The following is a 12,224-nucleotide window of genomic DNA, read 5'->3' as shown; positions in this document are numbered from 1 at the left end:
AGCTGAGGATGTGTCTGTACAGAAGACCAAACAAAATTCATATTATGAAGGTTTTGGGCTCTTTTTCTGCAAAACTAGCTGGAGGCACAAGGTAACCAATTAACTTTTTTCCAAATTAGACTGATGTGCTCAGTGTGTTGAATAAACATTATAAGTTAGACCTGTTGAAACCAAGAAGAAAAAATTATGTAAATCAAGTTGAAAACAGACCATGTTCATAGGGAAAGAATTGTTACAAAGCATATTACAGAAAATAGAAAGTAAGGAAGGCAACAGCAATAATGAATGCCCTTTTGATAAATCACCTTTCCGTAGTTTAATACAAATAACAACTTGCATCTTTTTTTTAATCTCTTGGTCATCTTACTACCTTGAATGTCTTGGAATGTGATAGTGGCCCACTTTGTAATATAGAAAAACTCACAATGTCTTTTACAAGTATTTCTATTTAATAATATTTCAGAAGTGTCAGTTTGTGCTGAGAATGTGTTAATTGGGGTTATATTAGTGCAGTTGGCTAATATGATAAAAATGAACAGAAATTAATTTGGTGTTCTTCATACAAAATACAAAAACACTATTCTTCTCTGGTCATGACTTGTAATAATGCTGTTGCTTTCTCTGTGTTTCATGAATTTAAAGGGGATATATCATCCCCATCTCACTAAACTTGTATCAACTGGGGGGGGAGGAGGGGCTGAGAGAGGTAATATATGTAATTTTAATAACTGATAATGTAGTGATTGAGTATATTGGCTAAGGCATATGGAGAGAGAGAAAGGGGGAATAATTTTTGGAGAAAAACAGAGAGAAAAAAATGTAACTGATGAGACATGGCTTCATCTTTTCTTGCATGTTGTCTGTCTATCTAACTGAACTTATAGGCCAGTGGTTCCCAACCTTTTTTTTGCCATGACTTGCTGCTGGGAGTGGAGTGCGGTGGTGGTAGTGCAGGGGTTGGGGAGCTCCTGGCACGTGGCACAGCTTGTCTTTTGTGTGCGGCACCGCCGACATTGCCCCCATGACCCTCATTTGGGTCATGACCTGAGGTTGGGAACCGCTGTTACAGGCAAACTAATACATAAAATAAAATTCTTCGGGATAGAGCCTGCATCCCCAAATCTGTTGCTATGATGTCTAGCATAATATGATAAAAATTTGTAATTAATATCTTTTGAGCTCTATCACAATAAAATATCAATAATTTCTATAAAATGTAATAGTTGCTGCAAATGTTAATAGTGTTACTAAAGTGTTTTGAGGCCTTTGGGTAAAGGATATTAGAGCAAATTTCAGTTAGGAATGAGGAAATACTACTTGCATAAGCTGGGTACCATTACTCTTTATTAAGCACTGATCAAGAGAGTGAAATTGCCAAAATCTTGAGGATGTGTCCTAATTCCTAATTCATAGTTGTGATATTAAGCCCTCTGGCTACAACATAAATGTGAAATTGCAGCTTTTTTCCTTTGGTTAATGGATAATTGGAGTCTTGCCACGTGAAATAGTGGAATCAGTTGAAAAGCATATCAGACCTGAGGGACAAACTATAGAACTTTTTTACACCAACAGATTATGCAAAAAACTAACCTTCATTTTTGGACTTGAACTGTAAATGCATTCTTGCATCATAGCAGATACCTGTGCCTGCACTGGGTATAAGTGAAAGAATGCCTGGATTTGTGCTTGCAAATACATTTAAGAAGTTAAGGAGTATTTCTCTCAAAAACACTGACTCTTGAAATTGAATAATACTATTTTGTTCTGTTTTTCTGTTACACTTTGTGCCTGTTACCAAACAGATGCATTTAAATAGGTGCTGAAGGAGAAAATCCTTAACTTCACCTTGAGCCTGCAGTGAAGTTGTATAACTGCAGAATTTGTGACATAATTTCAGCGGCATCACACTGAATTTTTATTATGGTAGGACTATGATCTTCATGCAAGGTTACTTGTATGAGGCTAGAGAGAGAAGGGCTGAGTTTAAGATATCTTCAGTAGCATTTTGAGGTTGAAAAACATCTTTGCGTTTTTGCTTCTTCCATAAGCAGTGTCTTACAAAGAAATAGATTTTAATACTGAATTGTAATTGAAAATTCATATAATACCTAGGACAATGGTTGTGTTCCTTAGATTTTGAATGCAGTATATGTAACCATGTAATACAACTTTTTCTTCTTGTTTAAAGTAGGGCATTTTCTAAAAAGTAGAGTTTTTAAAAATCCAAAAAGTGCATTATATTTTCTCATATCTAAGATATATAGGTAGTATTTGTCTATTTATATTAAGTGGAATTCTACCAGTTAGGTGGTTGCTTCCTCTTCCTTTGACATACTAAATGTTATAACATTCCACATTTTTTCACAAATATACAGTATGGGATGACTGGGGATTTCTCTTCTGAAGGGGAGCCAGTTGCCAAATGAATGATATATTTCAGTTACCTTTTTTGTGAGTTTCTACAAAATTTTAAAATCCCTTTAAGCAAAATCACTTTGGTCTTGTTTTTCAGTAGTTTAAATTTCTGAATGATTTTAATGTAAGTGTGACCCAGAAATAAATTAAGCTTCATTTTAGTTGACTAATGTGCCCAAAGGAGGACGATAACATCTTGCTTTGTTTCTTAATCTAGAACAAACGTTCATGAATCTTCAAATTCTCTTAATCTGAGATTGAGAAATTATAAAATCTGTTGAGCTATGTTTTTAGACCAGTTGCATAATACAGTATAACCTTGTAAATCCGGATCTTGTACTTTGCAATTCTGGTAAATCTGGCACTTTTTAAGCTTCCCTCTTCCACTCCCCTGGACTCAGAGGGGGAAGCTTGCACACGGCAGCTACTGCTGCCATCCACAATCCTGAGCCACTGCTCCGCGTGTGGCCACTGCTACCCCCCCCCATGGCTTCATAATCGGCTGCTGCTCCGGTTTAAAAAAAAAATGGAATTTTCAAATTTCCAGCAGGTGCTCAGTCCCAAACATGCCAGATTTATGAGGTTATACTGTATACTTCATTTATGTGCACTCAGTGTCACTGCACAAATTGTTAGTTTTATTTCTGATTTACCCTCTGAATGTGCCAGTGTCTGATTTGCATGCACAGTTATGGTAATTGTGCACAAAAATTTAGGCAGCCAGTTGTCTGTTGAAAATCAAGCCCAGAGTTTTCATTAAATTTTGTTGCCATTCAGATTTTAGTTTACATTGGTAGTTTTTTGTTTGTTTGTTTTGAAAGTAGCAAGTTAAAATGATATTTTACCTGTAAGCTTGAACAAATACATAACCTTTTATTCTTGAACTGAGGAATGCATTTCTGGAAGCCAAAGTAAAAATGAATTACAAAAAGCAATTTTAGTTCTCCCAAGGGCAGTTTTGCAGTAGTCTGTATATTGAAATTGTCTACAGTCAGAACTTTTCCTTTTATTTCTATGGGTATGTCTTGGTATATGACCATTGATTAAAATCCATAAAAAAATAAACCATCACCTTTTTAAAACATTATTTTGAGCAAAAAGAAAATTGAGTTTTTGTTGTGATATTTTGTTGTGACTTCTCCATTTACTCTTTATATGTCTAGATATTATATTAGCATGAGAGAAGAACATGGTTTTACAGCTGGCTCTTTTGTTTAACACACAGTAAAGTAAAAATAAGCATTTTCTAGAAACCTAGAAAAATGTAAAATATAGTTGTCTGTAAATTCCTCTGAAATTTGATGTAGTTTCCAAACCTCTAATGAAAATAGCAATAATGTATTTAAGTCTATAGATATTGGTGTAGTACATGGTGCCAACTGTAATTTAAGGTTAGCTGACATTTTTTGTTTTTGGTTGCCTGTAATTTTACCAAATTTTAACTGTATGAATAGCCTGTCAAACGGTTCAGCCATTTTAGGCTGAATGAAATTAGGGGGGGGAAAAAAAAAGTTTTTATAAACAATACTAACAAATAAGAAAAATCTAAGAGTTTCCAAGTGTGAAGTGCTTGTGTTTCTACATTGTTGAGCAAGAGCTAGGTCCTGTTTTATACTGAACCATCCTGTTTTTAAACCCTTTGTCCCCTGTCTGTTCCTGAATGAGGAATGAACAGCAAAAAGTCCTGTTTTTCAGTTCCTTGGTGGAAATATATGTTGATCATTTGTCCTGGTTATTATGTTGGCTGTGCCTGGAGGTGGTGCACAGCCAGGAGGAGAAGGGTTTGGAGCCAGCCAGGGAGGGAGGCAGGTGGTGGTCCCGTCCCTTGCTGCTGATTAGCCAAGGGGCCTGGTGGCCCCAGCCTCGCTCCTGATTGCCCGAGTGGGCCCACCCCTTACCAAGGGGCTGTCCTGTGTTTTGGGGGTGTATCAGTGGCCACCCTCTGTAAGAACTTTTGCTGTTTGCCATCCTTGTGGAATATTTATCTAGGTTATACGCCCCTGAGAAACTGAAACTTATACATTCTTAGAGGTTTCATAGAGCTTGACAGCTAAATAGTTCAGAGAACCTGTCCTGGGCATTCCCCAGCCCGTGGCTGTAGCTTCTGAGCAATACTTTTCTTTTAATTGCTTCGCCTGCCTGTGGTGCTGGATACAGGAACCTTGTCAGGTGTGCACACCTAGTGATGCCTAGGAAGCAAGAAGGGGATATGCAATATGCGAAGAGTGGGGAAGCAGGGATGAATTATGGCTGTTTGTACTTCATCCGCTTCATTGTGAAATCCCATAGGATTATGCTGTAAGCCCCCTGTTCTTGACAATTTAACTTCTCTTCTTGTTGTCTTTACTTTTTAACCTTAGTTACCTCTTCTGCCCTGATATTCAGATGTATTCTTTATTCTACTCTGACTTATCTTCCTCCATTACTTTGGTATTTGCAGTCCTGTCAATGCCACATATAAAACATAGCAATGCTACTTTGATTTATTTCAGCATAAACTCTCTTCCATGATTTCATATATCACCTTCAGTATTGTAATATCTTTTTATGTGGCTTCCCTGATGTAAGTACCTACAGATATTGCTTCTGACTTTTTTTAGACCCTGTCTACATGTTGAACTTTAAATCAATATAAACCCAGTTGCATCAATGGAATGAATATGGCAGTACTTACTGTGCATTGAAGTGGGTGATTTTAAGCCCATTGGCTAGGGACAGAAATTACACATAAACTGGTATAAGTGATCAGAAAATGGTTCAAAGCTGTAATACAACAGAAGTTCAGTGTACGTAAACCACTTTCAGAATGGCCAAACCAATTTAAGATAAACCTGGATGGACGTAGATTCAGACTTCATTGATTTAAGTTAAATCGGTTTATTGAAATTCTGTCCCAGATCTTCTCCCAGTTCAAGTCAACTCACAGGCCCCAAGCATCCCAGGATGCTTTGCACCTCCCCCACAAACCCTTCCCCCCCTTGTAGGGTGGGCTGGGTAGCCTTGGCCCAAGCTGTGTGCTCCAGCCAAGCAGGGAGGCATGCTTTAGCTCCCTCTGACTTCTGACCTTGGTCACTGCAGGCATGTGGCTGCTTTTCTGAAATCAAAAGTGAATGTCTGTTCCCTTGCTTATTGGTTTAGACTAACCTGCAAAGATTGAATTGATTCAACCTTGGGCTTTTTGACTGTCTGCACTTAGCCATTAGGAGTAATTTTATATTGGAACAAGTTACATTGGAGCAGCACTTGTGTATGCAGTATTTTGGTGAATCTCCTGCTGCCTTCGATGCAACATTGTCCTCTCCTACAACTGTCTGCTCTGTTTACTGTTGTTCTGTTCTGTGACCAGATGTCACTTGTCTGTTTGGATGCTGGCATACAGGCAGATTCCACATTTTTGTGTTTATGCACTAGGTTTACACTTTACTAGCATATTCTATTGTCTGTTAGTCCATAGTCTATTTTATAATCTGTAAAGTATTGCATGTTCGTTAATGTAAATATTTTAATTTTATGGTAGTGTTTGAGTGATGTTGAAGCTGTCCTGGTCAAGGAAATATGGAGAGGCAAGGATTTTCATGGTCACTTGAAGAAGAATGAATGCACTGTATTCGGAGTGTACTTGGTAGTCATGTTGGTCTGAGACAAGAAAACATACAAAAAACTAGAACTCTTGGTTCCAAAATGATGATACCTTTTATTAGACCAACTGGAAAATCATAAGAAAATTGTCTTTCTGCAAGCTTTCCTGATGAAAGGACTTTGCTCCCAAAAGCTTGCAGAAAAGGACAGTTTCCTTGCGATTTCCCGCTTGGTCATAAAAGGTATCATTTTGGAACCAAGAGTTCTCATTTTTTGTATGTCTGCACTGTATTTGAAATTTTGTCTAAGCCTATCTCAACCATTCATGATAAAGGATATCACTCACAAAAATTCTTGCTTCTCGCTTTAATTTATGCCATTTTGTAACTTTGAAAATGCACCAATATCAAAATTAGTTGGTTCAAGTCATATCTGATTTTTCAAAAGTACTAAACACACAAATCTGAAGAGAATTCAGAATGTAAATAACAGGTGTTGCAGATGTCTAAATAAATTAGTTTCACTTTCAGATATCAAAGCTTAAGAAGTGCCTGTTTTTTGAGGCACAACTTTAAAAAAAAATTACCCATGCAAATATATATTACAATAGTGGTCAGTAGGAAATGCAAAATTTGCTTAAATGAAAAGATAATTCTGAAGTGTCTTGTTCTGTATGTTTCTTGGAAAAATGAAAAAGGTGTTCTTAAAAAACCACTGTCAGTATTTATGTTTTTATAGATTTATTCCAAAAATAATTCAGAGATGTTGAATCCTAGTACTAATACTAAGCAACCTTTGTCAATCCATAACACTCAATCCATAAACGATTGCAGTTTGCATAACCTTGTTTAACGATATGATATAGAAATAGTGAGCAAAATATAAAATATGTACCTATAAACTCATAGCTCTGAGTGCTTTATAACAGAGAGAATGTTTCAATTTTCATTACTATAGTCTTTAATATAAATATTGTTTATTTTAACAGTTTAAAACAGAGTGGAAAATTCCCTGGAAATCCTTGGCCTCCCTACAAGAAAAGAACACCATTGCATCCAGGCTATCAGGGTCTCACAAAGCTTTTGCACTGTAAAACTCTGCACATTGTATTGTTCACACTTCTTTACAAGGTACAATTAAAGTTTGGCTTATGATATCAGGACGTATTATTTATTTTCTCATCTTAAAATATTTTTAAGTATATGGATTTTTATACTTTATTTACAATATTTGGCTCATATTTGTATCAATATTGCTACTTTTGTATTTACTATATACGTGCATGGTTTGAATTTTTTTTTTAATGGTACAATGGTAGTGGTATAGAACAGCATTTCCTATGTTTTCAAATGCTCCTTTTCCTTGTTCCTTTTTAGCATCTTACAATTTTTAAATTAAGTGATTGCCTGAATTCAAAGATGTGCAGTATTTAAATGTGTTCGGTATTTATTTATAAGTGCATGTGCATGTTTTCTGATACCTGCTATGTAATTGGTACATCTATTAAGCCAGGTAATCTAATAGGCAACCTGTTCTGTTACACTCCAAGGGATTCTGCCAAAGCCATTAGGCTTGATATATGACATATTGTAGCATGATGGTTTCTGGTCGTTTTGTTTTGCTGCTTTTTTCTTTTTTTTAAGTCATGAGAAACATTGAAATATACAAAAACCCTGTTCTCCTAGATCTTCTGTGGTGATTATGTTTGACCTTTCCAGATCACTTTCCAGAGAAGCTCTGACTTTCAGCAGTGATGCAGCCATTCATTCGTCCATACTAATTGATTTGTCAGCATCAGAAGTTGTTCTCTCCTCCATCCCCCCACTCGCTTCTAAAATATGTTTCATTTTGCCTGCTTCTTTTAAGAGAGATGTACTTCTTTGGCTGAAAATATTCACCAGAAGGGGAGGCTTAAATCCATCTTTTTGCTTCTAGAAATATCTATTACTTTCAAAAAAGATTAGTAAGGAAATAAACTGCTGCTAGAGATGAAGGACTGAAATACTGGTTTGGTTTGAGCCAAGTAATTCTTTACCCTATGCAAACTTTCCTCTTTGCTTCTGCTGATATGTCCTCCTCTTCACCTCTATAGCTCTTGTGCTGTTTTGTTCCCACCTTTCTGCTAAGTAATGAATGCGGATTGTTTGGTAATTTTGTGTTATTCATAAAAAAATGCTGGTTCTTCCATAGCCTTTCTTAAAAATAAATGTTTTACCCAGTTTTTTTTCAAGTGAAGTGACCAACAGACCGTGTATCATGAGCCTGGATTTAGATATAAAGAATGGTGACTAGCTTTATCTGTTTTAGCAACATGTGCTCCACCTTCATGTTAGAATACCTTTTCTTTTTCCCCTGAAGTTCTATTCAACAAGTATTTGAATGCATTTTTTTCTTTTGCCCATATAAAATAAGTTATAATTATGGATAAAATAGAATTAAGAGAATAAATTATTGGTGAAGCCATACATCCTACCCTCAGGGGAACTGATTATAGGCAGGGCTGTTTGAACACTACTTTTTACTAAGATTGTCAGTTATACTGTATTTTCAGCTGTTGGCAGTTTTGCCAAACTTTAACCATTGGCTGAAATTTTCCCCGTTGGGGATCTGCCTCTGCCTTAGGCTGAATTCTGTCCATCTGTCTTTCAAAACACTTCCTAGAATGTCTGTAGGGAAAATACATTATGTTGTCCATGTTAAACATCCTGGCGGCCTTTTTTTTTCGGAAGAGTTCTGGAGCTCCCAGACCTTGGAGCAAGGGTTTTTATTTTGGAGGGAAGGGTAAGTTTTGTGTCAGAAGATCTGCCTATACTGTGCTTGCTTGTGACAATCTGCACACATTTGAATGATTATAAGCTTTTGAAGTATTGCCTGTTGTACAAGCTCAGGACAGATTTGCTAAACCTTTGCAGCCAAAATCTCAAGACAGTCATGCCACATTGAGCGTGCTGGAGGCCATCAGGTTGTGTAGGACTTACTCTGCAGGTGCAGCTCCTGCCTGCTCAGAAATATTTCGGGTCCTGCACCAAAATTGAGGTTGTCATTTCTATGCTGTTAGTGTCATCCCTTCCTCCTTATTTGCAGACAGTTGGGGTGCATGAAGCTGCCTGATGTGAATTAAGGATGGACAAGAGTCATATTGGTTTGTGTGGAGCAATTTGGGGCAGGTGCTTGAATGGGAGGAACATTGGAACTGGAGGTTGAAGACAGGGCTGAGTGTAAGTAGGACTATGAGATTAAAGGTAGTGGAGCTGGGATTGCCAGGATAAAGGCATTGGTATTAAAATTTAGGGACTGGGGATGAGGTGCTGAGTCATGGTGTCAGCAGACTGAGTTCAGCTCAGGACCTGGTGAAGGAGATTGGCGGTATAGATGGATGTAATGATTTTATTGATATGAAAGGATACTAGGACAAGCTATAGTAATACTAGTATAGCAAAACCACTCTAACTTTAACCCTGCTTTATTCAGGGTAAAACTTAAGGAAATATATTAAACTTTTATTGCTACAGGATCATGCAAACATAGGAGTTAGTGGAACAGCTGATGCACACTCCTGAGCAGCAGTTCCTTCTCCCTTTATGGACAAACATACATTTTAGCCCCTGGACTTATACCTGTGGACTGGAAAAAATAAAGGATTTGCATAAAGTCTAAACTCTACCTGCTGCTTTAGATTGGAAGCTTTTGGATTATGTCCTTTCAACACCTCTTTTCCCTTGACGAGCCACTTTAATAAGGCTTGGTTTGGAGTTCTTTCTTCCTATAGATTACCAGTGTTTGATGAAGTTCAGAGCCCTGCATTGATTGTCTAAAAGAATGTGTCCTCCTGCTTTGCTCACTTCTGTTGTCACTGGCAGTTTTTTATATCTTGTTACACTAAGAAGCTGCCAAAAATCTAATGAGGAATGCCTCAATATGAGTGGCTACAGACTCTCAACCTGCTTTCCTAATTAGAATATGCAAATATGCTTTTGCTATGTCAGTGGATAACAGAACACTGTACATTGTAATTGTTTCCATGGGCTGACTTAAATGGCCTTTTCTGTCCACTTTTGAAGGCTTTCTAAGCCTAAGGCAGATTTGATTCCTTTCAACCTTTGAGACCACAGAAAAAGTTAAATTTACATGATTTGTTTTAATAAGTCTGATGTATTGTGATTGGCATAAGCTCATCACTTTGTTTTTTGCATTACTAATTTTTCTGACCCCTGGTGCAGGCTGCACAGGCAGCCTGTGACCCTGCTTGCTGCACAGGTAGTGCACAGACCCCTGCCATGCAGGCTGCATAGGTGGCACACACCCTATTTTTCTCTGATTCTAAGATCCGTCTGGCCTGAGGTTAAACTGAATTGGCTGAAGGAATTTAAACAGTTCAATCCTCATTTAGCTAGCTATAAAAGACTGGATGCAAAACAATGATTATTATAAAAAGCTTAATGCTATTAGTGTTAAGGTATATAATTTGGTCTATTGGCATCTAAATTGCATTTAAAACTTGTTTTAAAATTTATTGCAACAGACTCTAAACTAAATATAGGCAGGTTCTTTGTGAAAGGAAATAAATGTGCTTGCTTTCTCTTTCTTTTCATGTAAATTAAGGTTCTCAGAACTTCATTTTAAATCAAAATATTTCCCAGAGGAAGGTCATTCTGGATTTCCTCTGAAAACTCTTCAGTCTGTGATTTTGATCAGTTCTCCCTCTCCAGGGGGCAAGACATTGTTTCTTTTTTTTTTCTTTTCTTTTTGCCTGAGTTGATGAGTGCTAAAGCTCAACTATCCTTTTTTTATGTTAGTTGCTTTCATGTTTCATTTCTGAATTCTTTTGAATTTTTTCCTCTTAAGGTGAAAACTGAAGTGGAGCTGGCATCCTTAGAAATGCCTTTAGTCTGGGTGCTTTTTTAGGGGTGTCAGTTGGATTTTCTTATTCTGTACATTTTCCTGGGCTCATAAATAACTAATTTGAAACTTTTCATGGCACTGCTTTTGAATTTGCAAACAACGAGGAAGGAGGGTATGAACTGAAACTCTCACTTGTCTTCTTGGCAGATGAAGAGACTATTTCTGATCAATAGTGTAACAATGGGTAGGTTAGCAGGGCACGAGGGAAGGTGTGCCACGATGGAGTCTGGGGAGTGCTGTACTCTCCCATCCCCCACCCCCAGTGCCCTGCATCCTGCATTTCCATGCAGCAACTTTGGCTCTGGCAGTGGAGAGGGCATAGGAGCAGTGACTGATTTGGCAGCACCTGAGTGGTAGCAGCTCATGGCGCAGCAATGGGTAGAAAGAGGGTACTGTTACGGGGAGTGTCAGAGTTCCCTTTGGGAGTGAGTAAGCCCCTTCCACCTCCTTTTTTTGCCACTGAAAATCATTGCTTAAATGGCTGCTTGGCCCACGTTTTAGCAGTAAAAAAGGTGGTATCTTCACCCTCAGCAGTTAACCTCTGGCCACTGCTCCTACACCTTGTGCTACCACTATCCAGGGCATAAAACTGGCCTCTGCTCCTGATGGTCTGGACTCTTTTTATAAGACTCTAAAGAATCCAAATCATGCAGCATGGTGACTGCTGATTATCTGAGGAGAGGCTAAGAAATTGTGTCTAAGTCTACCTTAATTTCCTTAAGTTGAAACTGAGATCCCTGAATAGATTTAGAGGTTTTGCCAGATTTAGCTGCCATTGTTCCCTTAAAACAAATGAGGACTTTATCTGGTAATAATTCTAAGACAAAGACTTGCTCTTAAGTAGTCTTACTGGAGAAAGGCTAAATCATCACTAGAGAACAATAATGTCGCAATGCCCAAAGATTGAGGTGAAATATGTAAAAGACATAATCCAGCCACCTTTCCCCACCAAGTATGTTGTGAAGTCTTGTATGGCATAGCAAAGGCTTTTTTTAGACAAAACACCAGCACCAACACATGGGATGAGAGCTGATTTTAGACAAAAGTATCTGTTTAAGAAATGTCAGGCAAAGCCTTAGATTGAGCTTGCCACTTAATAGCTTCTTGTAATGACACCCATTGCATGTCAGAGTGTCTCTGCAGATAATTAAGATCTCAATAAGCTAGTATCTAATTTTGCTAATCGCCAAAGGCAATGAACTACTTATATTAACCTATAGTTTCTACTAATGTTTATCTACTAACATTTATAGGGTTTTTTTTCTTATTGTCTAACCTAAAATTCCTTTGCTGCAAATGGAGCTATTTATTCCTGTCCTGTCCTTGGT

The 12,224-nt window shown here is 37.5% G+C and overlaps 1 protein-coding gene across 1 annotated transcript in view; it reads left to right on the top strand.

Moving 5' to 3' along the window:
* Positions 1-12,224, top strand: part of UBR3 (ubiquitin protein ligase E3 component n-recognin 3) — a 276,834-nt gene that overhangs the window by 116,332 nt on the left and 148,278 nt on the right. The window contains exon 20 of the mRNA XM_059727297.1: positions 6,983-7,124. Coding sequence (XP_059583280.1) covers positions 6,983-7,124 — 142 coding nt within the window. The remainder of the gene's footprint in view (positions 1-6,982; positions 7,125-12,224) is intronic.

The sequence above is a fragment of the Alligator mississippiensis genome, chromosome 4 (genome assembly GCF_030867095.1).
Source record: "Alligator mississippiensis isolate rAllMis1 chromosome 4, rAllMis1, whole genome shotgun sequence".
NCBI classification, from domain to species: Eukaryota; Metazoa; Chordata; order Crocodylia; family Alligatoridae; genus Alligator; species Alligator mississippiensis.
This window is presented reverse-complemented; position numbering and strand designations above follow the sequence as displayed.